At 41.6% G+C, this 26,223-nt stretch overlaps 1 protein-coding gene across 2 annotated transcripts; it reads right to left on the bottom strand.

Annotated features, from left to right (window-relative positions):
• Positions 1–67: 67 nt before the first annotated feature.
• SPTY2D1 (SPT2 chromatin protein domain containing 1) lies at positions 68–24,503 on the bottom strand. Of its 2 annotated transcripts, none has more exons than XM_008148988.3 (6): positions 24,238–24,503; positions 11,779–11,893; positions 8,290–9,771; positions 6,196–6,364; positions 4,452–4,529; positions 68–3,317 (listed from the first exon to the last, which is right to left on the bottom strand). In XM_008148988.3, exons 1-6 carry the CDS (start codon positions 24,295–24,297, stop codon positions 3,224–3,226), a joined length of 1,998 nt encoding a protein of 665 aa, XP_008147210.2. In that variant the 5' UTR covers positions 24,298–24,503; the 3' UTR covers positions 68–3,223. The 2 variants fall into 2 exon arrangements, with proteins under 2 accessions (XP_008147210.2, XP_028012551.2); XM_028156750.2 differs by lacking the exon at positions 24,238–24,503 and adding an exon at positions 13,382–13,418.
• Positions 24,504–26,223: the final 1,720 nt, after the last annotated feature.

The raw sequence follows: 26,223 nt of genomic DNA on the forward strand, positions 1-26,223 counted from the left end.
CTGGAAATATGTTCAGGGTGATGATATAGGAATATGAGTTTTGGTAAATAAGTGCAAACCAGGGAGATATCAATAAAATATTTTTAATGCCTATGATTTCTTGTATACATAAATTGCAAAACTTTCACCTGTATATGCAAAAGTAGATTCTCTTGCAGGTCAACAGCACCAGGTTAACAAGCTAAGCTATGTAAATGTTTCTAAACTTGTTTAGAAACAATGTTTATGTAAAAGACATGATGGATTTAATAACTTCAAAGAAATCTATATATCCCATTCTTAATCATACACTAAAACCTGAATCTTTATTTCATCACATTCACTCATAAAATAAATAGTCTAATATATTCAGCACATTGAAAATAAACCAACCGTCTCTCTTCATATATTTATTCTCTTTCCAAACATGTTTTGGTCTCCTGCTATATCTCAGAAATGTACTAGTAGCTGCTTTTAGGTTACAAAATACAAAACAGTAATTTATTTCTTGAAGAAAATCTTGGGGATTACATTTAAAAAAATGAAATTTTGAGTTCCCATAGACTTTCTTTTTTGTTAACAGTCTTTGAACCTTTTCATGGCACACATGTAAGGCTGCCTGTGACATGTGGTACCCTGGCCTCCAAATGGACATAACTGCATTTATAGTTTAGAGACAATACAAAGACAAGTCCTGAAAGTAGCCTTATAAGAAAGTGCCCTTGCTTTGACATAGCAACCATCAAAAGCAAGCGGGACTGTGCAATCAGAGGCATATTGAGTTTTATGAAAACTACTTTCCTTTCACGTCATCTGTTAGAGAATACCACACCCATGATCATGTAACATTATTACAATCGTGAAATAACATTACTACATTCGTGCATTAACATTATCCAATAAAAGGCACATCTTCAAATATTGAATTAATAAAATCTGAAAGTCAAAACGGAGGATACATTGAAAATCAAGCACTTAATTTGTAAACCTTGATAAAATAACAGCCCATTCCAGTTTCTTCAAAGGTTTGTGAACTTTGTGGTCAGGAATGCAGAATAAAATGGAAGACAGGATTTGGAAACAAGGCCAAGATTAATTTAAAAGACTCAGAACTTTAAAAAAAAAATGAACCACAGAAGTGCCCTTTTATAATGTTGATGTTGCAGATTACTAAAAATCAACATTGATATTAGAGAGGAAACATTCAGAAGTGACAGACGCATAAGGACACAACCTGACTTCTTACCAAGTTCTGGAACTTTTATCTAGCACAATGGTGCCTTTTTCTGTACAAATGTCATTGAGTAAAGTGCTAGAAAACTTTAAGCCACCAAGAATCTTTCAGCTGTGACAAGCACTTGATTGTAATTGACAATTACAATATTGAAAAAAAATTTATCCAAGAAAAATGCATTTGAAGGGGTGGAGAAAGTACACGGCAACAAAGGAAATAATGTTCCAAACCTGTTTTATTACATGGAACATCACACTACCCTCAAACCAATTTCACTGAACTGAAGGTATTTGAGACCCGTGAGGCAGTTAATAGGATTTTCTGCCACCAGTGTAACAGTCTATGTGGAGCATTAGGAAGGGTGCTATTCCTAGTGATGAAGACACCTTTCATTAGACTCAACTTCAAAATTAAATCTTTGCACTTTCAAAGTTTGAAACTCAGTTCAAAATGAGTCAAGGTTAAGAGATTGAGTCACATGGTCAACTCATTAAGGAAGGCTAAAAATGGTCACTTGTAATACCCAAACTTGAAAAATAAAGAAAGCTTTTTGAATAAAAAGTAATAGCACAAAACAAGTTTTGGACCTACTTGAATAGTAAGGATTCTTTGTAGGACAACCTTTACTACTTAACCCCCACCATCCAACAGCTTAAAGTAACCACAATCTTTATTGTAGAAGTGTTCTGTAAGCTTGTGTCCCTCTGTCCCCAACCCTGCACATTTAGCATCAAGGACAAATGCTCTCTATCATCATCATCATATCTCATTTTCTGTCACTGACTTTCCTTGAGACTTAGCTTCTCTCCAACTAGAACCTAAGTCAGCCTGAGAATTGCTTGCATTTGAGGCTTAAGAGAGAGCAAGTCTAAAGAAAGGTGAGAACGAAGCCAGTTCCACAGCCCAGTACACCACCAGTAACAGGGAACATCCTTTTCAACCTGGGGAAACAATCTCTTCACAGTGCATAGTTTGAAATAAAAGTGCAATATGAGCAAAAAGAGGCGGTGGTGCTCTTGATACACATGAATTTAGTTTTTGGTTTCTGCCATTAATTACTAAGGAATTTTAAGATAAAAATGCAAAGTCATTAATATCAAGAGATACAAGGGCACCTTGGATTCCAAAATACCTTTATAATGGGGGAGTAAGGGTCGCCTCACATGTCACTTGCTTATTTTTTAAACTATTACTCTTTCAACTCTAATCTTTGAATAAAATATTTTTTCTTCAATATAAAATGACTTTTTAGATAAAAATCAGCACAGTAACATTGTCTATTTTAAAATAAATCTGAAAGGAAAACTTGGAAAAGAATATTCTTACACCAAATGGCATAACTTGTTTTTTAACTTGAAATTTTTTTGGTTAATTGCCTAATCACCTAAATCAGTGAATAAGAATGCTCAGCATCCAATCCGTGAATATAGAATACAATATAATTTATTCTACTTTTTACTTCAAAGTCACAGAGATGACATCCATATAATTATAAAGCCTACTCTACATTTTCAAGTTCTCAGTCCAAACATATAGATTAGAACAGGTCACTTTATTGCTGGCAACATTCATGGAAGGGCCAGATTTCTCATAAAAAGACAAAATAAGTTTGACTGGGAGCCGGCCATTGCCCTACTCACCCATCAACAGAATTATGGAAGTCAAGAGGCAATCTTTTTTCCTTTTTAAAACAGCAAAGGAACAAAAGAAGATCGGCTGACTGTTGAGCGGGCCCCACATTAGAGTGTATAGCTCATCAGGATCAAGGTCGGCCCCTGTGAGCAGTTAACTTCCTAAGAGCACTCACTGGGCATTACGTCATCTGCACTACAGATTTCACTCCGGAAAGTATTTGAAAATACTTTATGCTCAAAATATACATTATCCATTCCTTGTCCTTGAGGACCCAAGTATAAATCTAAAATGATAATGGGCTTCTTCAGTCCGTAGGCAGGACTTCTTTGCAGTAGAGTCTCTCCAGAGTTTCACAAAAATAAATAAAAGCAGCAGCTAACGTTTTTTCAGCTTCTTGACCTTTCGGCATTTCATTGCTTCTTCCTCCCGTCTCATTTCCTCTAAGTCTTCTTGCATACCTAGTCTTAAACTGTCAAAAAAGAAAAAGAATAAAAGGTATTTGTCAATACCACTACTTCGTCTTTTTTGTTCTAATACTGCCGGTAGTATTGGAGAGCAGCAGGTCATCCACAAAGTCTGCTCTGCTGCCCCCCATAAGCCAGCTGCTTATATAGGGTAGGACAAAGATTCTACTTTCTTTAAAAAGCAAGAGTGAAATTTCCACTGAGAGCTCAGATGGAATGTAGTATGCACTCAAAATTACTACCAAGAGCCATGCCATTGCCTCAAATTATAGTGGAAAGAAGACCTCACAGCTTGCCTGCTGTTGCTCAGTGGTTTGAGCATCGACCTATGAACCAGTAGGCAGGTCATGGTTTGATTCCCGGTCAGGCTCCATCCCCGGTAGGGGGTGTGCAGGAGGCAGCCGATCAATGATTATCTCTCATTGATGTTTCTAGCTCTCCCCCTCCCTTCCTCTCTAAAATCAATAAAAATATATTAAAGAAAAAAGAAATAACATTCCATGCTTACTCCTTCCCAACACTTTATCTTGATACCTAGTTACAAGACAAGGGAGGGCAAGAGGGAGAAAAAGGTTTAATGTTCTGGGTTGAGACTGACATGAATTATTTCACCAAGTTAATGCTATAAACAAAGTAATCATTGGTTACCACTACCCAAGAAAATATCATTAGTTTGCTACCAGGTAGCCAAACAGGAATCAGACAGAGGGAATTTAATATCCCTCCCTCATCAGGTCCCTGAGGCCAGCAGTGGCACAGGGTAGGCAAGAATGAAATATGTCTGATGTCAAAGGGAATCAGGATGGGGAACAAAAAACAAGACCATGCTATGCTGAGATCCCAGGCGGCTTCAAACAGTTGTTGTGTGTCTACATGGATGAAGCACTGCCCTAGGCAATGTGTCAATATTATCTTAATCCTCACAATACCTCAAAAGCAGTAAAAACAGTATATTCTCATTTTACAAACAAGAAAATAAGAATTAGAAAAGCTAAGGAATTTGTCTAAAGCCCCACAACAAGTAAGCAGGACGGAATTCAGAACTGTGTGGCCCAAAGCCCCTGCTCCCAATGGTACAATTGAAGCAGCAAATAAGAGTTTTTCGGACATGGCAACACAAACGTAAGTTGTTTACTTACCTTTTTGCTTCTTCCTTCTGCTGTTCTTTCCAACTACTCTCCATGTAACGTAAGGCATAATCACTTTCATCTTTGTATCTGAAGAGAGGAAATCAAAATTGTTTAAAAAAAGAACAAAACCTCAAATTTCTAAAGGAACTAAATCGTGCTGTTTTTAAAATCAACATCTTTTTAAAATATATATATATTTTATTGTTTTACAGAGAGAAAGGGAGAGAGATAGAGAGTTAGAAACATCAATGACAGAGAAATATTGATCAGCTTACTCCTGCACACCCCTTACTGGGGATGTGCCCGCAACCAAGGTACATGCCCTTGACCGGAATTGAACCTGGGACCTTTCAGTCCACAGGCCGATGCTCTATCCACTGAGCCAAACCAGTTAGGGCTAAAATCAACAACTTTACAACTAAATCAAACACACTTAGGGTTACTCTTCCTTGCAAAGGATGGGTAGAGGTGGATTTCTGAAGAAAAGACAAATTAAATGAGCCCTTAGTGGGGCCTGAGAGCCTCATTTAATTTGTCTTTACTTCAGAAGGGCTACTGCCTTCTGGGAGTAGGCAACTATTCCTGAATCTAATGCTGATGAAGGTACCAATCCAATGCTTACTCAACTCACCTCTACTTACGTGATAGTCCTGGATTGTGAGAGGGATGTCTGAATGCCGGGCAGTCGGACATCCCTCGAGGGATCCCAGATTGGAGAGGGTGCAGGCTGGGCTGAGAGACACTGGGGTGCATGAATTTCATGCACTGGGCCTCTAGTCCTATATACTAAAAGCCTAATATGCTAAGTGTCCGGTCATCCATTCAACCAATCAAAGGATAATATGGTAATGATATGCTAAGGTCGTTCAACTGGTCTCTATGACATGCACTGACCACCAGGGGCAGACGCTCTGACTGGTAGGTTAGCTTCCTGCTGGGGTCCAGCCTATCAGGACTGAGCGAGAGGGGCCAGACATGCCCTGGAGCCCTCCTGCGGTCCCTCCCTGGCTGGCCAACTTCCCACATCCCTCCCTGGCCCCGATCGTGCACCGGTGGGGTCCCTCAGCCTGGCCTGCGCCTCTCACAGTCTGGGACCCCTAGGGTGATGTCGGAGAGCCAGTTTGGGCCCAATCCCGCAGGCTAGGCTGAGGGACCCCACTGGTGCAAGAATTCATGCAGTGGGCCTCTAGTTTTACATAAAATAACTCAAGTTTACCTAGCTAACAAGTGGTAGAACTTCCACTCAAACCCTGATCTTTCCTCTGCTTCTCAAACTTTAGTGTGCATATCACCTGGGAACCTTATTAAGCTGATTTGGACTCAGTAGATCTGAAGTGGGGCCTGAGAGGCTGTATTTCTAACAAGCTTCCAGGTGATAACAATGCTGTTGGTCCAGGGACCACACTTCTGAGTAGCAAAGTTCTTCAGGTGTCAGATCAGATCAGCTTTCAACATAGCTCTGTGGATGGCTTTGATTTCAAAGCCAATCTGTTTTCTACCACACCACACTGCTTCACTCACATTAAATATACATCTTAAAGAAAACTCTTTAAAAGGGGTTAATTTTTGGCACTCACGCAAAGAGCTACACAAATAATTCTGATTTAATTCTTAAATAATAAATAGCAAAGAAGTTAAATCATTCAAGAATTCCTAGAATTGCATTCAATACCTCTACTATTAATGTTTATTTTTTCCTCTTTGCATGAGTTATTCAAAATGAAAAGTATATCTAAATATTCTTTAGCCTTACTTTTTTCGGTCATAGCCAAAGATTTCGCGAATGTGCTTGGATATTTCTTCCTGAGATTCTCCTTCATCTTCGATAAAATCTTCCATTTCGGAGTCATAGTCCTCATCTTCCTCCTCTTCATATTCTCGCTGTCTTTTGTAACCACTAGGGAAGGGAATCCTTTGAGGACCTAAGAATAGAAAAGCCATTATTTATAAGAGCATTAAAACTTAAAATAGCACCCCCCCAAAAAAAAAAATTATAATAGTCCCAACAAAGTTCTATGTAAATTCACATTTTGAGAACTCATTAAGATGGTCTTCTCAAAAACCTGAGCCAGCAAGCTAGTGCAGGGCATGGAGTAATTCCTATATCATCCCTGATGCTTCACGGTATCCACAAGGAATAGAATTCCTATATATCCCAGGACTTATTATGTCTTACATTTTCTAGTTTAGTAGTTTCCATTCTTCTGGACTTAAAAAATTTGCAACATTAAAAAATTACAAATAGCTATAGGATCACTAACTTTTAATTTGGCAAAGAAAAGACACCATAGGTAACAATCTACTATCTATTATCACCATTAATGTCATAACATTTTTAAAAAGTCCAACAAAGTAGGAAAGAATTATGGGTAACTGTTCAAACTGAGTAAAGTTTGACTTTAGGAAAAATTCACTATATTATCCTTATTTTTGTCATTTTTCCAAAAGACTGATTAAAATTTTAGCAAAAGATTGACACTGATCAATAGACCAGCATCTGAGAACTGCTTTCTTGTCCTTGATTACAGACATTCCTTTTGTTCTTCTAAAGTTTTAATATTCATGGCTTGTCTCATTAGCTCAGAGCTGCTTTCTCAGCTTCGGCATTACTGACATATTGTGCCAGATAATTCTTTGTTATGAGGAAGCTGTCCTGTGCATTGTGGGATAATAGCAGCATTCCCGCCTCCTGTCTAACAGATGCCAGTAGCATTCCATCCTCAGTTGTGTCAATCAAAAATGTCTCTAGACATTGCCAATTTTTCACTGGGGATCAAAATCATTCTTGGTTGGGAACCAATATTTTAGTTAAATTAGGAAGTTAAAAGCATGGATGAGAATCTTTTGTTTCTTTTTATATTCTCCATGAGAGGCCCAGTGCCCGAATTTGTACACAGGTGGGGTCTGGCCGGCCCCGATCGGTGTGTGTGTACGAGTGCGAGTGCGCATGCCAATTGGGAGTGGGGCTGCAGGCAACTGGCAGGCCTGCCCCGTCCCCTGGTCGAACTCCCAGTTGAGGGGACAATTTGCACATTAGCCTTTTATTATATAGGACTAGAGGCCCGATGCACGAAATTCATGCAAGAGTAGGCCTTCCTTCCCCCGGCAACTGGCACCGGTTCCCTTTGGCACCTGGGACCTGGGCTTCCCTCTGGCTGTTGGCAGGCACCCAGTACCTGGAATTCCCTCGCAGCCCCGGCTTCATCCGGAAGGACATCGGTCTAATTAGCATATTATGCTTTTATTATTATAGATGGTGCCCAACAAGTACTTTAACAAATGCTTATTACCATGAAGAACTATGACCTAGCAGCTAGTAGGTGCCACCAAGGATCCTGTATCTTGGGACAACAGAATCCTAAAGAACTAATAGCTAGGGCTTTAAAGTTGAGTACTCCAAGGAGCAGAAACACAAGGGCAGTCTAAAAGAGTTCCTGGAACATACTGGGTACTTAACAAATATAAATATGTGATGAATAAATAATGCACCAAAAGGCTTCAAGCTTACAAATACACTCTAATGCTTGAAGACAGGTCTCTTTAGTCCTCATGAAAAGGTGAATTTACTCATTGAACAATTTAGGCATATACACTCACTGTCTTAAAATCACAGAGCTAAGATTATTAAACTTGGAGACATTACTGGGATAAACACAGAGGACATAGATAAGTCTCACTAAAGGAACTCTCAGGCACAGACCAAAAAAAAAAAAAAATCAGGATTCTGTCAATATACGAATACATTAAAGGGCACATAAAAGGATTATAGGACTCTGGTTATATTTTTAAAAGGTGTGTCTTCCAATTTCCTAATGACAGATAGTCTTAGGGAGAGGGGCAATTTTACCTTGGGCAGATCTGTAGCCAGCCAAGGAAGGCTTCATTCCATTCATCTGTCCATTGCTGGGCCGGGTAATGATATTCTTAGAAGATATTGTTTCTGAGACAACAGTGCATTTGGGCTTATGGGGGGGACCTGAGCTACTAAGTATTCGCCCAGGTCCCAAGCTGCTCACTGGTCTTCCAGGGCCTGAACTACTGACAGTCCGTCCAGCTGGAACTGAGCCACTTACTGATCGCCCAGGGCCACTGACTGACTGCCTGGGGGGCACTGAGCCACTCACTGGTCGTCGGTCATGTGGACTGTGCGCAGGCCGCCCAGCGCCACCAGAGCTGACCACTGACTTCCCAGAACCACTGATGGGTCGTCCAGAGCCACCTGTACTGCTGACTGTCCTTCCAGGAGGATTTGAGTCACTGGCTGGCCTCTTGGTCCCACTGACAGATCGCTCAGGTCCTGAGCTGGAGCTGCCATTCTGGCGCCTGGGCATGGAGCTAGAACTAACCGAGGGCCGAATACTCGCTATGCTGGGCCGCCCAGGAGCTGGACTGGAACTGCTGCCTGGCTGCCTGACACCTGGACTCTTAGCCTTATGTGGGGTGACCACGGGTCCAGGGCTGGAATGGCTAGGATGGGGAGGTTTTTTGGCTTTGTGCTCAGTAACAGATTTCTGCGGTCCTTTAGCAGAAGTCTTTGGAACACTTGGTGAATAGGTGCTCGAGTGGGTCTTTCCAGCCCCATTGAAAACAGGCCTGTCACGGTCCTCCCGATGCGAGGGTTGGGAGCAGTTGCTAGATCCTACTTTGGTCCTCTCTCCCGGCATGGATTTGGATGAAAACAAACCTAAATGTTTCTCACTAGCTGCGCTGGGTCTGGATTTCTTCTCAGCACGAGGAAGGGGAGTACCCTTGGAAGAAGGGTGCTTGTCCCCAGAAACTCTGCTAGGTTTTGTGCCCATACTTTCTGTCTGAGAGGGTGCCTTTTTGGTCGGAGGTAGTCTTGCATCTGCCTCAGGTTTATTTTTCCTGTGCCTTCGTTCAAGAAATTCTCGCTCCTTAAGTTCTTGTGCAGTCATAGGCCGCTCTTCTGTTTTCTTCACTACCTTGATCTCCACTGGTTCGTACTGCTTTTTCTCAGCCAGCCTGAGTAGGTCAGTGAAGTTCATGAGTGGTGGGGCACTTTTAAGGGGGACCTTTGGTTTACTTTCAGCTTTGGGAGGAGGTTCTTGCTCTTCTTCATACTCCTCCTCTGATGCTGCTTGATTGTATTCTAAGAATTCTTCCTCTTCTTCCATCTCATACTCTTGGTCTGTTCCCTGACTATGGCTTTCCATTGCCTGTCTTTTCTTTGACTTTTCCTCAACAGGAACCCCATTGTAACCATGGAAATTGTCCTTTGTCCTCTTGGCCATAGCTCTTGCTTTCTTGTCATGTTTTAGCTCAATTCGCTTTTTCACTAGTTCTTCTTTTCTCCTTTTTTCCTCTAAGGCTAAAAGGGACAAAAAAGAATATATTTCAAGGTCTCAAGATAACAGTATGTTTATAAAAAATCAGTTGGTGGTCAAAACATAAGCAACATGTAGTTTGAAACAATATAGTTTGGCCCTGGCTGGCGTGGCTCCGTGGTTAGAGGGTCGGCCCACAAACGGAAGGGTCATGGGTATGAATCTGGTCAAGGACATGTACCTGGGTTGCGGGTTCCCTGCTCCAATTGGGGCACACGCAGGAGGCAACCAATTAATATGGCTCTCTCACATCGATGTTTTCCTCTCTCCTCTCTCCCCACTTCCCTGTCCCTTCCACTTTCTCTAAAATCAATGGAAAAAATATCCTCCAGTGAGGATTAACAAAAAACAACAATAAAAAAACACCAATACAGCCTGCTGGCATGGCTCAGTGGTTCAGCATTGACCTATAAACCGGGAGGTCACAGCTGGATTCCTGGTCAGGGCACATGCCTGGGCTTGATCCCCAGTAGGGGGAGTGCAGGAGGCAGCTGAACAATGATTCTCTCTCATCATTGTTTCTCTCTCTCTCTCTCTCCCCACTCCCTTCCTCTCTGAAATCAATAGAAATATATTTAAAAAGCACACACACACACAAAAAAAACATCAATACAGTTTGAAGACATCTAGGAATCAAATGAGAAAGTCATTTGAATGAGTATCATTTGAGTCATCTTAACACAATGACTGGGTCACATATGGGTTTTTCTATATGACTAAGCAAGTGAGACTTGACTTTTAACTTTAAATATAGAAAATAGTTCATACCAAATAAATATACCAAGTTAAGGGAACAGTAGCACTAACTTAATAGTTATTAGAATCAATGAATACTTAAACTTATTGAATCAGTTTCCTTCTCATGAAGTAAAATTACTTCTTGAGTTTACTGGTTTTCAAAAATTGCCTCTATTTTAATTTTTTAGATAATACTTAATAATAACAAAAAAATTTGCCCTGACCGGTTTGGCTCAGTGGATAGAGCATCGGCCTGAGGACTCAAGGGTCCCAGGTTCGATTCTGGTCAAGGGCATATACCTTGGTTGTGGGCACATCCCCAGTAGGAGGTGTGCAGGAGGCAGCTGATTGATGTTTCTCTCTCATCGATGTTTCTAACTCTCTATTCCTCTCCCTTCCTCTCTGTAAAAAATCAATAAAATATATTTTAAAAAAATAATAATAATAACAAAAAAATTAAAATACAAAAGAGGCTAGAAGCAGATTCAGAACCAAAGTTAAAGAATGGAGTTCTTATAGGTGTTACTATCATCAACTAGAAGATATGATCATTTTTCCCAAAAAGCTTTTATTTAAGAGGGAATAAAGGATAACACCGTTACAAATGATCAATACAAGAACATATGACCCGATTGGTGTGGTTCAGTGGTTGAGTGTTGACCTATGAACCAGGAGGTCATGGTTTGATTCCCGGTCAGAGCACATGTCCAGGTTGTGGGCTTAATCCCCAGTAGGGCGTGTGCAGGAGGCAGCTGAACAATGATTCTCTCTCATCATTGAAGTTTCTATCTCTCCCTTCCTCTCTGAAATCAATAAAAATATATTTTAAAAAAACAACATATATACTGCTATAAATAAATACAGTTGACTCATACACATACGCAACAAATCCATTAGCCTGTTATGTTATTACGAATATCCATTGGCTAAGTATAAGCTAGCTGTGAAGGTGGAAGACTTTAAAATTAAGAATAAGCCCTGGCTGGCGTGGCTCAGTAGTTAGACTGCCCACGTAAAGAAGGGTGGTGGGTTTGATTCCGTTCAAGGGCACGTACTACCTGGGTTTCAGGTTGGATCCCTCATGGAAGGCAACCAATTGATCTGACTCTCTTGCATCAATGTTCCTCCCTCCTTCCCAGTCTCCCTAAAATCAATGGAAAAAAATATCCTCACTGGAAGACTAACAAAACAAAAAACAGAACAAAAAAACCAACAACAAAATAAAATTGAGAATAAGGCTAGAGATAACATACCTTTTCGTCTGAGCTCCTCCTCTTTTCTTCTGAGAAAAGCTTGTACAGCTGCTGATTGGACACCCTTAACTTTTGGGTCTTTTTTGGCAGGACCCACTGCCAAACTATACCTTTTCTACAAAAAAAAAAAAAAAAAAGTAAAAGTTATAATCAATTCAACTTTAAAAATATATTGTCTATTAGGTGTAAAGCACTGTGGCAAACAATAGGAGGTTTAAGTATTGACTGAAATACCTATTCTGAATAATTAAGACATCAAATAACCCACATTAAAGCTTAGCCATAAAGGTCCAGGCTAAATATGATTATGATGTGATTTTTATGTGCAGTTTCTCTGTAACATCTCAAATAATGCATAAATGAGAAATTCAGAGAACCTGAACTGAAGGCTAAAAAATTTAAAAAAAATTTAAAAAATCACCACTTAGAACAGATTGCTTTAAAATTCTGATTTTTAAAAATCAGCCTTCTGCCCTGACCGGTTTGGCTCAGTGGATAGAGCATCGGCCTGCAGACTGAAAGGTCCCAGGTTCAATTCCGGTCAAGGGCATGTACCTTGGTTGCGGGCACATCCCCAGTGGGGGGTGTGTAGGAGGCAGCTGATCGATGTTTCTCTCTCATCGATGTTTCTGACTCTCTGTCCCTCTCCCTTCCTCTCTGTAAAAAATCAATAAAATATATTTAAAAATAAATAAATAAAAATCAGCCTTCTCCATACAGTGAGGCCTTCCTGGAGGTGAAGGTTCTTCGGCTGGGCTCCATGACAGCCTGTGAGACCGCTTTCAGAGGAGAGATCCAATTTCAGGCAACAGTGTACTGTGGACTGTGATGGTTAACTTTTTGTGTCAACTTGACTAGGCTAAGGGGTTCCCAGGAAAGTAGCTGGTAGCACATAATTTCTGGGTGTATCTGTGACATTGTTTCTAAAAGAGATTAACATTTGAATCAGTAGACTAAAGATCGCCATCACCCATCAATATAAATTTTTTAAAAATCAGCCTTCTTCAGAATTAAGCATTTCAAAGTCCAACTTTTCAAAGAAGCAGAAAAAACTACTACTCACACCTATGTTCTTTCCTGAATACCCTACTCCAGCTGATTTTCTAGTAGGGACGCATGGCTACATAGTTTTGCCTACAACATGAAACACTGAGATTTAACTCTGACCAACCAAAAAGCGCTAACATTATTATCCTTGCACAGATGGTATTTCTCTGGGCTTCACTTTTTATGCAACTGCATTGGGAAATGACTAACACTAGAATATTGTTAATTTGAACTGTGAAAAGAAAAACATTTCCATTTTATAAGTAACTATCATTAAAGAAGTGTGATAAACAGCTAATAACTCAGACTGAGATGATTCATCTCTAGGACCATCCACATTAAATGTATGGGCTAGGAAATAAGATGTTTAAAGTGCCCTCCCGCATTTGTTTTATTACAAGTAAACAGATGATATTCTTATCCACTGAACCTGTTGCTGTGTTAGTTAAAAAAGAAACACTAACTCTGAGAACAAATTCAGCTACATAGGAACCAAAGGGTGATTCCCAAAGTGTGTATGAAATTCCTGGAGGAAAGCCAAAGGATCCATGCTTACCATATGACTGTCAAACACAAGGCATCTTGAAACAGGCTGGAAGTTCCAGCTAAGTCAGTCTACTAACAAGCAACTGGCCAAGAAAGCAGGCCCTAACCAACCTGAAAATCCTGCATAATAACAATGCTGAGAACTGACACATCCCTGACAGAGAAATCCCAAGAGCTTCCAGAGTTCTTTCACAGTTCCCTTGGCTGAGTCATATTGAGATCCTTAAAAAAAAAAAAAAAAAAAATCCTTATCTTTGTAAATTTAGTTGTAGATCCTTTCCATAGTGGATTGGGGCCCGGTTAAGGGAGACTGAAGAGAAGGAGCAGTGAAGAGTAGCTTTGCTACTTGTCATAACCCCATTACCTATCTCTTGAAGTCCCAGGTTAAAAAGAAAGATGTTTATCCTAATTGCTTACCCAACTAGGTATATAAAATTGTCCTGGTTTACAAGAATAGATTTGCCTGCCAAATCAAAGCTTATATACAGTGTTTCTCACAGAAAAATGCCAATATACATGTTAGTGTTAATTTATTTTTAGAGTCTTTTTTTTAAAAATTGATTTTTAGAGAGAAGAAAGGAGAGGGGGAGAGCGAGAAACATTGATGTGAGACAGAAACATCGATCTGTTGCCTCCCACATGTGCCCTGATGAGATGGAACCGTGATCGAAATCGAACCTGCCACCTTTGGGGTATGGGACAATGCTCCAGCCAACTGGGCCACACCAGCCAGGGCAGTGTTAATTATTTAAAACCAGAGGCCCAGTGCACGAAATTCATGCACAGGGGAGGGGTTCCCCTCAGCCCAGCCTGCACCCTCTCCAATCTGGGACCCCTTGGGGGATGTCCTACTGACGGTTTAGGCCCGATCCCGGCAGTTGGATATCTCCCTCACAATCCTGGTCTGCTGGCTCCTAATCACTCACCTGCCTGCCTGCCTGGTCGCCCCTAACTGGCCCCCCCCGCCTGCCGGCCTGATTGCCCCTCACTACCCCCCTCCCCCGTTGGCCTGGTTGCCCCTAATTGCCCCCAGCCCCCAGCCAGGTCGCTTCCAACTGCCCCCTCCCTGCAGGCCTGGTTGCTCCTAACTGCCCTCCCCCTCGCCAGCCTAGTCACCCCTACTGCCCCCCCGCCGACCTGGTCGCCCCCAACTGCACCCCCCCCACTGGTGTGGTTGCCCCCAACTGCCCCCCCCCAGTTGGCATGGTCACCCCTAACTGTCCCCCCCGCCCCCCGCTGGACTAGTCGCCTCTTACTGCCCCCGCCCTACTGGCCTGGTTGTCCCCAACTGCCCTCCTCTGCCGGCTTGGTCACCCCATGCAGCCTGCTGTTCAGGCATTTGGTCATCCCTCACTAACCCCCCTTCCGGCCTGGTCGTAGGCAGCCATCTTGTGAGAGCATGACCATCAATTTGCATATTACCGCTTTATTATATAGGATTAGAGGCCTGTTGCACGAAGATTCGTGCAATAGGCCTTCCTTCCCCTGGCTGCTGGCACCGGTTTTCCTCTGGCACCCGGGACTCAGGCCTTCGCTCCAGCCGCAGTGGAGAAGCCAAGCTTCTTCAGTCTTCAGTCATCTTCAGTCTTCACTCAGGCCAGAGCCTTAAGTCTTTGCTCTGCGCCGTGTATGCAAATTTACATGCCATCTTTGTTGGGTTAATTTGCATACCCACTCCTGATTGGCTGGTGGGTGTCGCATAGGTACGGTCACTTTGCTTATTTCTCTTTTATTAGTGTAGATAGGATTGGTTCATTATCTAGATATTATAACAATGAGCACTTCCTAACCTGGTTTCAGGATAAACATCTTTCTTCTTAACCTGGGACTTCAAGAGATAGGTAATGGGATTATGACAAGTAGCAAAGTTGCTCTTCACTGAATACAGGTACCCAAAAGAAAAACAATGTCAATGGGCACAATTTAACACAGTGTTTACCAAGCTTCAGACATTCTCATACCACATTCACATTTTTTCTCCTTTCAGTATACCATCTGTATTATTTACTAGAGGCCCGGTGCATGAAATTCGTACATAAGAGGGGGGAGGGGAAGGGGGTCCCTCAGCCCAGCCTGCACCCTCTCGCAATCCAGGACTGCTGGCTCCGAACCACTCGCCTGCCTGCCTGCTCTCCCCTAACCACTCGCCTGCCTGCCTGATCGCCCCTAACTGCTCGCCTGCCTGCCTGATCGCCTCTAACCACTTTGCCTGCCTGCCTGATTGCCCCTAACTGCTTGCCTGCCCGCCTGATCGCCCCTAACCACCTCTGCCTCGGCCCCTGCCACTGCAGCTTTGTCAGGAAGGATGTCTGGAATGACGTCCAAAAGGTCATTCGGCTGTCCGGTCTAATTAGCATATTACACTTTTATTATTATAGATTAATTTTAAGAAAATATGTAGACTTAACACCATGACTTAGTATTACAGCTTTACCTCAAGTAATAATATCTATGAAGTGACAGGTTAGAAGTCTAGTTATATTTTTCCAAATCATATCACAATATATAACTATAAAAAAAATAACTATTAGAATAAAAAGTATTTGTGCATCAGTTTAAAATCATGGTAGAGCCAGAGCTACATATACAGCACTTTAGGAAACACAAACTAGGAACTTAAACACAGGAAAGGCAGAGCACAAGAAAGAAACAAGGAGGGGGTTTTCAGGAACTCAGATTCACTAAGAAAAACAATCCTGCTCTAGCCATGTAGCTTAGCTGGTTCCTGATATGTTAAGGTTACGGGTTCAATTTCCTGTCAGGGCACACACAAGAATCAACCAATGAATGCTTAAATAAGTGGAACAACAAATAGATGTCTCTTTCTCATCAATCAATAAACAAAAATTTAAAAAGGAATTCATAAAGCTAGCATAAAGCTGACCATCAAAGCCACATATTGTAATTTTTCTTTCAAACTATTTGAGAAAATATTTTTCTTTCAAAGTTTTTATCTGAGCAATGCCCCCCTTCACTTTATATAAGTTAATAAGAAAGTCAACACTGACTACAGAATAAAATTACATTACCATCATTTTAAATTTACTTATATAATTGTCATTTTTTAATTTCTAGGATATTCTGCTTTTACTCCAAAAGAATTAAAATGATACCCTTTTTAAAACACTTAATGGGCATAAAAACTAATTATCTCTTAATTAGTTAAGCCATAGAATAATTATAATTTCTCAGTTCAAGGATGTTAGGAACCAGCTTAGAAAGCATTCTCTGAAAGGTATTCTCTTGGCCTTTGAAGGTGTCTATTTTCAAACTTAATAGAGTCAAGTAAAAATTCATGGGGCTTTTCAAAATTTTAAAAAATCTTATATACTTTGTATAATCACTTATTTAATCATTTGCTTATGGCCTATACATTTTACCTTATTTTATGATATCTATCACTATGTAATGTTACACTGGGTATATGATTTTATTTATATGAAATGTCCAGAATTGGCAAACTCATACAGTAGATTAGTAGTTGCCAGGGCTGAGTGGAGAGGGAGATGGGGGAGAAATGACTGCTAAAAGGTAAGGAATTATTTTTGAGGATGATAAAAATGTTCTGGAATCAGATATTGGTGATAGATGCACAACTCTATGAATTTTACACATTAAGTGGGTGGGTTTTATGCTATGTGAATTATATCGCAATAAAAATGTTGAAGAAAGCCTCAAGCTGGAATGACAATATATTCTAGTTATAAGGCGAAGAACTACTTGGCACTTTCCCCTACATCAGATGGTCACATTTAGCTCTAGCAGCAGCACATCAAGATGCTCCCACCAATACTGAATCTGATTCAAGGCACCAGGCTGCTTCATTATTTCAGCTTCATGAAAAGCAGCTGGACCAGAGTTTCTTTCATCCTAAGTATATCCATTTCATTATACTGTAAGCCAACTCAGTCATTCTGCTGGACCCCAATGAATGATCCACAACAGTGAAGCTTATACCATTTAAAAACAGTATTGGAGATTTTGCCAAGGTTTATAATTTTAAAGCCAACAGACTTAGAACACACTAAGTCACTTTAAAACATGTGTTCCTTGTATTGAGACTAAGAAAATTGGGGTTGGGGACGGGAAGGTGGAGGAAGGGATAAATAGTGATGAATGGAGACTTGACTTGGGGTGGTGAACACACAATACAGTGTACAGATGATGTGTTGTGTAGAATTGTGCATATGAAACCTGTGTAAAACCAAAAAGTTGCTATTCAGGATTGTTATGGCATTAAATGTAAAATTTACTATTACTTTATTTCTAATAAACCTGATTATAAAATGAAGTATCAGATAGGTACTTCAGAGCCTCTAGTCCAACCTCTATGTTAGAAATGCCCCAGGAAGCCCTAGCTGGTTTGGCTCAGTGAATGGAGCATTGGCCTGAAGACTGTAGAGTCCTGGGTTCAATTCTGGTCAAGGACACACACCCGGGTTGTGGGCTTGATCTCCAGTAGGGGGCGTGCAGGAGGCAGCTGATAATGATTCTCTCTCATCATTGATATTTCTATCTCTCTCTCCCTCTCCCTTCGTCTCTGAAATCAATAAAAGTATATTAAAAATATAAAAACAAAGAAATGCTCCAGAAAGGACAACCATGTATTTCCAGTTTGTAGCAGACAGAGTCTGAATTAGCATGTAGGTCTCAGGCAGGTCCAAAAGTGTTCCCACTACAACATGCCTCACTTCTAATTTAATTCCAACACTTATATCTCTAGCTCTGACCTCAATCTTAAATGCCATTCCCTAATTTCCACCTACCTCTTGGACAGTGCCATTACCTCAAACAGGCCCACCACTGACCTTTCTCTTCCCTCACTCTCAGACTGTTTCTGTTAACCATGATGGCACTCTCCCTAATAGGCCCAACTTTTCTCTATCCACCAGTTTCAAATGCTGTTGATTTGGCCTTTAAATATCTCTCCCATCAGACTTTATTATACACGAAGAAGTGTTATTAATAAAACTAATAGGGTTACTGCTTTAAGGCTATATTAGCCTGGAGTTGGATAGGGAGCTGGATGGGTGCGGTGGTTCAGGCTGTATAGATGACAGTCTCCTCATTCAGCACAGTTCCTTCCATAGAATGAACTCTGCAGCCAGTCCGTCTGGACTAGATTCTCTGCTCTGCCATTACTAGCCCTGTCACTTGATTAGCTGTGTGACTCTGGGCAAGTTTCTACATCTCTCTGGGTCTTATCTGTAAAACAACTTTCCTTATATGGTTATTATAATGGTTAAATTAATGAATATGTATATAAAGTGCTTAGAACAGTGCCTAGCACAGAGTAAGCACTATAAATGTTCATTGCTATTGCTATTATTATTCAGAAAGAGATTATCTAGGTCAGTGGTCGGCAAACTCATTAGTCAACAGAGCCAAAGATCAACAGTACAACGATTGAAATTTCTTTTGAGAGCCAAATTTTTTAAACTTCTTCTAACGCCACTTCTTCAAAATAGACTCGCCCAGGCCGTGGTATTTTGTGGAAGAGCCACACTCAAGGGGCCAAAGAGCCGCATGTGGCTCGTGAGCTGCAGTTTGCCGACCACGGATCTAGGTAATGATGAGGAAGAGAAATAATTTCTGTGGGGATGCTAGTTTCTAAAAGACCCTTTCCCTAGCCCTGGCCAGGTGGCTCAGTTGGTTGGAGCATCATCTGGCATACCATACTTAGGCTGGGGCTTGATCCCGGCGGTTCACATACGGGAAGCAATACTGATCAATGTTTCTCTCTCTGTTTCTCCTTCTTTCCCTCTCTCTCTAATTAAAAAAAAACAAAACAAAACATATCCTCAGTTGAGGATTAAAAAAAAAAAGACCCTTTCACTAAAATACTGGTTGAGAAGTATAGCTCTAGGCTAGAAATCCATATTTCTAGGCACTGGAAAAGTCATCTTCAGATCCAAGAATGGGAGCAATCCAGTTATAACGATTATAGATCAAGTTTTACAAAGTGACAGCCTGTAGAAACTTTATTGTTGGCTCATACTGTTTGTTTGTTTATTTACTTATTTGTTAATCCTCACCCAAGGATATGTTTTCCATTGATTTTTTAGAGAGAGTGGAAGGGAGGGAGTGAGGGAGTGGGAGAGAGAGAGACAGCAATAGGCTGCCTCCCCCAGGCGCCCGAACTGGGGCCAGGGATGGAAGCTGCGTTCCTTCGGTCCGAGGGCCAAACGCTCTAACCAAAGAACCAAACCGGCCAAGGCTCATAGGGTTCTTTTTTTTTTTTTAAATACATTTTATTGATTTTTTACAGAGAGGAAGGGAGAGAGAGAAATATTGATGAGAGAGAAACATCAATCAGATGCCTCCTGCACACCCCCTACTGGGGATGTGCCCACAACCAAGGTACATGCCCTTGACCGGAATCGAACCTGGGACCTTTCAGTCCACAGGCCGACGTCGCTCTATCCACTGAGCCAAACCGGTTAGGGCTCATAGGGTTCTTTAAAAGGAACTATAACTACTGTAATAAATAGTAGGTTTCTTTGGAATATGTGGCGCTTTGTCACCTATCATTTTACATCCAGACTACTTTAAGAATTTACACTATCTAGCTCCTGAAGACATCTGTAACTGCCATCCCAGTTACGGTTCCTGGGCTCCATTTTCAGTACCTCTATTTTTCTCAAGGAGCCATAGCCCCCCAAATCCTTATATATCTGGCACCAAATGAAGGCTTCCCCTTTACTTTTTGGTTTGAGGGTCACATCAGAGCTACTGTTATCGTGTCTGGGATGATTTTCACTGTCTGTGAGAAAGACCATGTAACCTGTCTCATGCACTACAAGCCATTAAATATAGCTATTTGAAACCTAGAAGAATCCATAATCTAAGCTCTACTATTCTATCAAAACAAGACAAATGCTTTGTTTTTGCTAGAGGAAGGCAGGGAGAAAAATCTCAAGTGTAAGTTTACAAAAAATATCTTTTATTGTTTAAATATAAGCAGAGCTAATGACAATGACTGGTTACATCACCTTGATCAGCTGTTATTCTGCACTCAGTTTCCCACTGGGAAATATAGCGTGCCAAATATTTCTAGGCATGATGCAATCCTTTCTTTGTTTTAACTAAAACATTATAAAAATAACTAATTATTTTAAAAAGGAAACAACAGAAAAAAGAAAGATGTCCCATGGGGAAATAAGTGTTCATTTATTCTCAAGCCAGGTAACAACAGACACCTCTTAAAAATAAAGCCCTGCAAAGAGTTGGAAGTGGCTGTACAGGTGTTTCAGATTTTATTAGTAGCCTTCCTTGGATTTCATTCTAATCCATGCTAATGGTATCTTCCTGTAGTAAAGGTCTGCCATAGGAACTATGAAGACTAAATCTGAACATCAAGTCTGACAGGATCCAAATGGAAGATGGGGAAGAAGATGGCTAAAAAGGAAAAATGAATCATGCACTAGAGGGATGGTGATGTCGCTGCCAATTATGGCAAAGACTGGTTCTAGAAAATCAATCAAGTTTATGTCAAGCTGAGTGTGTGTATGTGGCTTGAAATGTTTCTTGATTTGGATGGTGGCTTACAAGGATTTCTTTTTTTTTTTTTATATGAATCTGTATTGCCTTAGCCAATTTGGCTCAGTGGATAGTGTCCACCTGTAGACTGAAGGGTCCTGGATTTGATTCCAGACAAGGGCATGTATGTCAGTTGCTATGGTTGCAGGCTTGATCCACAGGGGAGGGTGTGGGAGGCACCCACATCAATGTTTCTCTCTCTGTGTCTCTCCCCCTCCCTTACACACTCTCTAAAAATCAATGGACAAAAAAAAAGATAAAAAATAAAAATCAATGGAAAAATATCCTCGGGTGAGGATTAACAACAAAAAAAACAACAACCACACACACAAAAACCAACAAAAAAAGAACCTGTACCATATGTTATAATTTAAAAAAAAAGGAAACAGCGCTCGGGAGACTCTTCAGTCATATCAATTAGGCTTTATTCCTTTAGCTGGCGTAGCTCAGTGGTTGAGCAGCAACCTATGAACCAGGAGGTCACGGTTTGATTCGTGGTCAGGGCACATGCCCAGGTTTAGGGCTCGGTCCCCAGTGGGGGCATGTGGGAGGTGGCCGATCAATGATTCTCTCTCATCATTGATGTTTCTATCTTTCCCTTCCTCCCTTTCCCTTCTCTGAAATCAATAAAATTATCTTTTTATAAAATATGGCAAAATATTGATGTATGTTAAATGTGAGGTGTGGGCATATAGGTATATGTTAACATTCTATATGTTTTACAAGTGTTCAAAAATTTTAAAATATGTATTTTGTAAAAATATGTCTCTCCAGTTGACTTAAAAGAAAAAAGAATCCTGCAAACCTGGAGATTATTATGCCAAGCAAAAAAAGCCAGTCAGAGAAAGACAAATATCATATGATCTCACTTATAGGTGGAATCTAATGAACAAAATAAACTAACAAAATAGAACCAGAGGCATGGCTACATGGAACAGACTGATAGAAGTCAGAGGGAGGGGGGATGGCGAGACTGGATGAAAAAAGATGAAGAGATTAGCCAAAGAACATATGTGCATAACCCACAGACACAGACAACAGTGTGGTAATGGTGGCGGGGGAGCGTAGGGGGCAGGGGCTGGATAGAGATGGTTAAAGGGTTAAAAGGGGAGGGGCATCTGTAATAGTGTCAACAATATAAAATAACAAGGAATCCTGCAGAAAGAAAGTATTTTTCCTGGGCCTTATTATGTATACATTGTTTGCATTGATGGTGTGCTCCAAAAGACTTGACTTCAAGCTAATGAAGAATGTAACTTAGAATAATTAAGGTGAATCAAGTTGAAGCAAGGTCACGGATTAAATTTAAAGTTTTGCCTCTACATCAGTTTCTCTTGTGATGTAAAAAGATAAGGATTATAATGCGGCTAACTAAACCAACTTTTAAGCTTACTAGCTTTTGGGGGATGGGTAGGGGAAAGCATGCTTTCATAACATCATTAAATTTTAAATGACCTCACCAATTTACCTGTTTATCTTTCTGCTTCCAATCTTTATTCAAATCATAGGCAGATCAATAAATAATGCATATATTCTGAAATTTACACATATTCTGAAATCTGCTTCTGCTCTAGCAACATTTGCTTTTCTCCTAGAGGCTAATGGTTTTTAGAATAAGAAATGATTAACTCTTGGCCCTAGAGTGTGGTCCTGATACTCTATCCCAGGTCAGGGCACATACAAGAAGAAGCAATCAATGAATGCATAAAAAAGTGGAACAACAAATCGATGTTTCTCCCCCTTCATCTCTCTCTCTCTAAAAATATGTATATAAATTTAAAAAAGAGCCCTGGTTGGATAGCTCAGTTGGTTAGAGTGTCGTCCTGATACACCAAAGTTATGGGTTCGATCCCCCATCAGGACATATACAAGAAACAACCAATGAAGGCCTAAATAAGTGAAATAAATGTTTTTTTTTCTTTTTTTAAAAAAGACTATTTGATTCTCCTACAGACTATTCCTGGGCATCAAAGATAGTATTACCACCTATTTTTCACCTACACTGAAACTCAGGAAGATTTAGAATTAAATATGGACCTAACATAAAGATCCAGTATTACAAAATTCAATATTGACTTGTCTAGGAAATTTACAGATGTAGGAAATAATTCTGTTGTTCAAGGTTTCAAAGGTTTCAGCCCAGAACTTCAACCTGCATAGCTAATGACTCATGGCTTAAGGGAATGATTAGTAAGAGTACCTGGGATGGAGATGGCTGGACAGATAATAAACGGATGGAGCTCAGTTTTATTTACCAGTTATTTTACTATCATCAGATCACTGTTTTCAAAAGGGTGAGACAGCATCAGAAGACAAGAAAAGTATGAGAGAGAAAAAAACACACAAAGCGTGGTAATAGACAAAATCCTAAGAAATGCAGACCGCAGTGAGAGAGCAATAAATTCCAGTTGAATTGACTGTAACAGAGAGCTGTTTGAGTTCTACGTCTCAGTGCCCAAACCGCAGGTATCACAATGCAATTTATCGGTTTACAGCTGTCTTGTGGGTACCATCTGAGGACCCAGAAATGATTAGTTTATGCAAAGCAGCTACGATCCCGCAAACCAGGCACTCTCTACCATTTCAGCGTTTCGATTTTAAAAGCCGAACACCACCGCTGCGAATACTAGCGAACTGGCAAACATTACTAAGCAAATGAGACCTAGATTTCAAACAAAGACAAATCTGGAAGGCCACGAGTAAACGGAAGCTAAAACTAGCTCACCCAATGCTGTTAGCCAAGGACTTCGTGGAATCTGCTCCATTTCTCTTTCCAATACAAAAAGTGATCCTTAGGAAATGATAACTTAATCCCTTCATTTGTGAAGTGGGTGGGGCCACACAAATCAGAAGAACTTGTTGGGGAAAGCACTAAATGTTTGACCCGAAAAGAGGCGGGAAATCAGCCAAAAGGCTATCAGGCCAACTAAAACCCCTGAACTCTCAATATACATACTTCCTCCCCACTCTGGGCAGAGAAGTTTATAGCGAAAGCCGGAAAATACAAACGCTCGATTCCACCGTGTGCCAGGCACCACTCCACTCACTCATCAGCTCTCACGCAACTGTTAAAACACCCAAACCGCACAGCCCTTACTGCAGGGGCAACTGAGCTGGCAGAGCCACTCACTGGAAGGCTCCCCCGCCTCACCTCAAGCCCCTATCCACCCCGAGTTCCCAGGAGTACATGCCCAAGAAAAGTAAGCGAGGGTGTTCAGGTCTTGCCTCTCTCGGAGCCGAGAGGAGGATGCCTCGAAGTTCCACCCGATCGATACACATTTCCAACTTTAAGATTAGAACCTCAGGGGTGTCCCAGCGGCTACTTACCGGTACGCTGTTGGTTCCTTGTCCTTTAGAAGCTATCATGAGAATTTCCCTGAAATCCATGTTGACCGGATCGGAGAGAATGGGCCAGGCTCTCGGAGAGGAGGGAGTACGCGCCTTACCCCGGCGGCCAGCTGCAACCGAATGAACTGGCTGGCCAGCCTCTTTCCTACCTCTACTCGGCACGACCACTTCCGGCGCCGTCCACGGCGGTCTGCCCGCCCCCTTCCTCAAGCGGCCCTATATCCTTACAGGCCCATCGCTGCGCTCGCGAGTCCCCTAGCGTAACTTCCGCTTTCAGGCTGGAGACACGTAGCAACGTGGTACGTGGCTAATGACGTCAACCCAAAGGGGCGGGGCCAAGTCCTTCCTAGACCAAGGAGACGCGGCCCAGTAAACTGTGGGGTGTGGCTATGGCAGAGCGCCCCATTCTCGCGGCCCCTGCGCGTAGCCGGACAATTTCGGTGCTCCGAGCAAGCTCCGGGTGGGGAAAGCGAGGGGGTGGGGTTTACCTACCGGGCCTGGGTTCGTTGTGCATCACGGGTGGACGCTCAGGTCTGAGACGGCGGTGCCCCTGCAGCAGAACCGGCAGATCGCGAGCAGGGGCTTTTAGGTACTGGTTTCTAGGCACTCACGAAGCCGCGCAGGCGCACACGACACGGACTGGCCCTGCCTTGGATACGCGTTACTCATCACTAAGCACTTGGTGCTCACCTCCTACACAGATGCGCGCATTGCGTGTTTAGAGGCACCCGCTTACCGCTTTTGCACCATTTAGATAAACACGTAGGGCAGCTAACTGTGTTTTGGTCAGTGGGAGAATGAAGGAACTCCTCACACACAGATCGAGCCTGGACATAGTTGGCACGCTGAAAAAACATACATATATACTCCATATTCATAGTCATTGGGAGTCCAATCCTGGGTTCCTTTTAGGGCTTATCTGGGGTCTATAAGGTCATCTCAACTCTGTAAAATACACTTATTAGGCTGATTTGGAACAGGCTGGGATTGATTGTAAATGGACAGTAGGGATCTTTTCAGTGTGATGGAAATATTCCACAACTGGATTGCGGTGATGGTTGTCCTGTAAATTTACGAAAAGTTATTGTACACTTAAAACAGGTGAGTTTTGCAGGATGTAAATTGTATCTGCATAAAGCTGTTCAAAAATATTAGGCAAAGCGCCCTTAGCTGGTTTGGCTCAGTGGACAGAGCGTGGGCCTGCAGAGGAAAGGGTCCCAGGTTCGATGCCGGTCAAGGACATGTACCGTGGTTGCAGGCTCCTCCCTGCCCAGGTCCTGGTTGGGGGCGTGCAGGAGGCAATCAATCCATGTGTTTCTCTCACCTAGATGTTTCTCTGTAAATATTTCTCTCTTCTCTGCCTCCAGTGTGGCTAGAGAGCGGTCCGGTTCCTGAGGAATTGAGAAAATGAAAGAAAGAGACAGACACAGAGATGGAAGGAAAAAGCTGGGGCTGGATGGGATCACTGTCCTCTGATGGATAGGCAGGGACCCAGAGCCAATACAGCATGTTTATTTTATACAGCAAAAAACAGGAAGTTTTACTAAAGGTCAAGACAAAGGGAGATTATGTGCATTCTTGGATTAGATTATGTTCATTCCTGGTGCTTGGCTGGATTTACATAACGAAACCCACCCCCTGGCGCCTAGGCTGAAGGTCAAGCTGGCAAGGTGTGCTTCCAGGACGTGGCTCTGCCAACGCCACTGGATTCAGCTGACAGTAATTAAAGAAATGCTCATGTGCCTTCCCAGGCGCTCTCTACATTTCTCTCTCTCTTTCCCTCTCTCTTCCACTCTCCCTGAAAATCAATGGAAAAATATCCTCCGGTGAGGATTAACAACAACAAAATTAGGAAAAGCTACTCGGTCTTATCCTTCCAACTGAGTTTTAATGCTGAGCTGTGGCCCTCACTACATTTCTACATTTAAGGCAGCCAAAACATCAGACCAAGATTAAATTAGTTTG

The sequence above is a fragment of the Eptesicus fuscus genome, chromosome 13 (genome assembly GCF_027574615.1).
Source record: "Eptesicus fuscus isolate TK198812 chromosome 13, DD_ASM_mEF_20220401, whole genome shotgun sequence".
Classification (NCBI taxonomy): Eukaryota; Metazoa; Chordata; class Mammalia; order Chiroptera; family Vespertilionidae; genus Eptesicus; species Eptesicus fuscus.

What these genes read in the sequence shown, in the direction of transcription:
- SPTY2D1 (XM_008148988.3), bottom strand. Translation starts at nt 24,297, where the DNA reads ATGGATTTCAGGGAAATTCTCATGATAGCTTCTAAAGGACAAGGAACC. An exon ending in AAGGAACCAACAGCGTACCG is followed by an intron (nt 11,894 to 24,237) that starts GTAAGTAGCCGC and finishes TTTTTTTTGTAG; the next exon opens with AAAAGGTATAGTTTGGCAGT. An exon ending in TTTGGCTATGACCGAAAAAA is followed by an intron (nt 4,530 to 6,195) that starts GTAAGGCTAAAG and finishes TCCTCTCTTCAG; the next exon opens with ATACAAAGATGAAAGTGATT.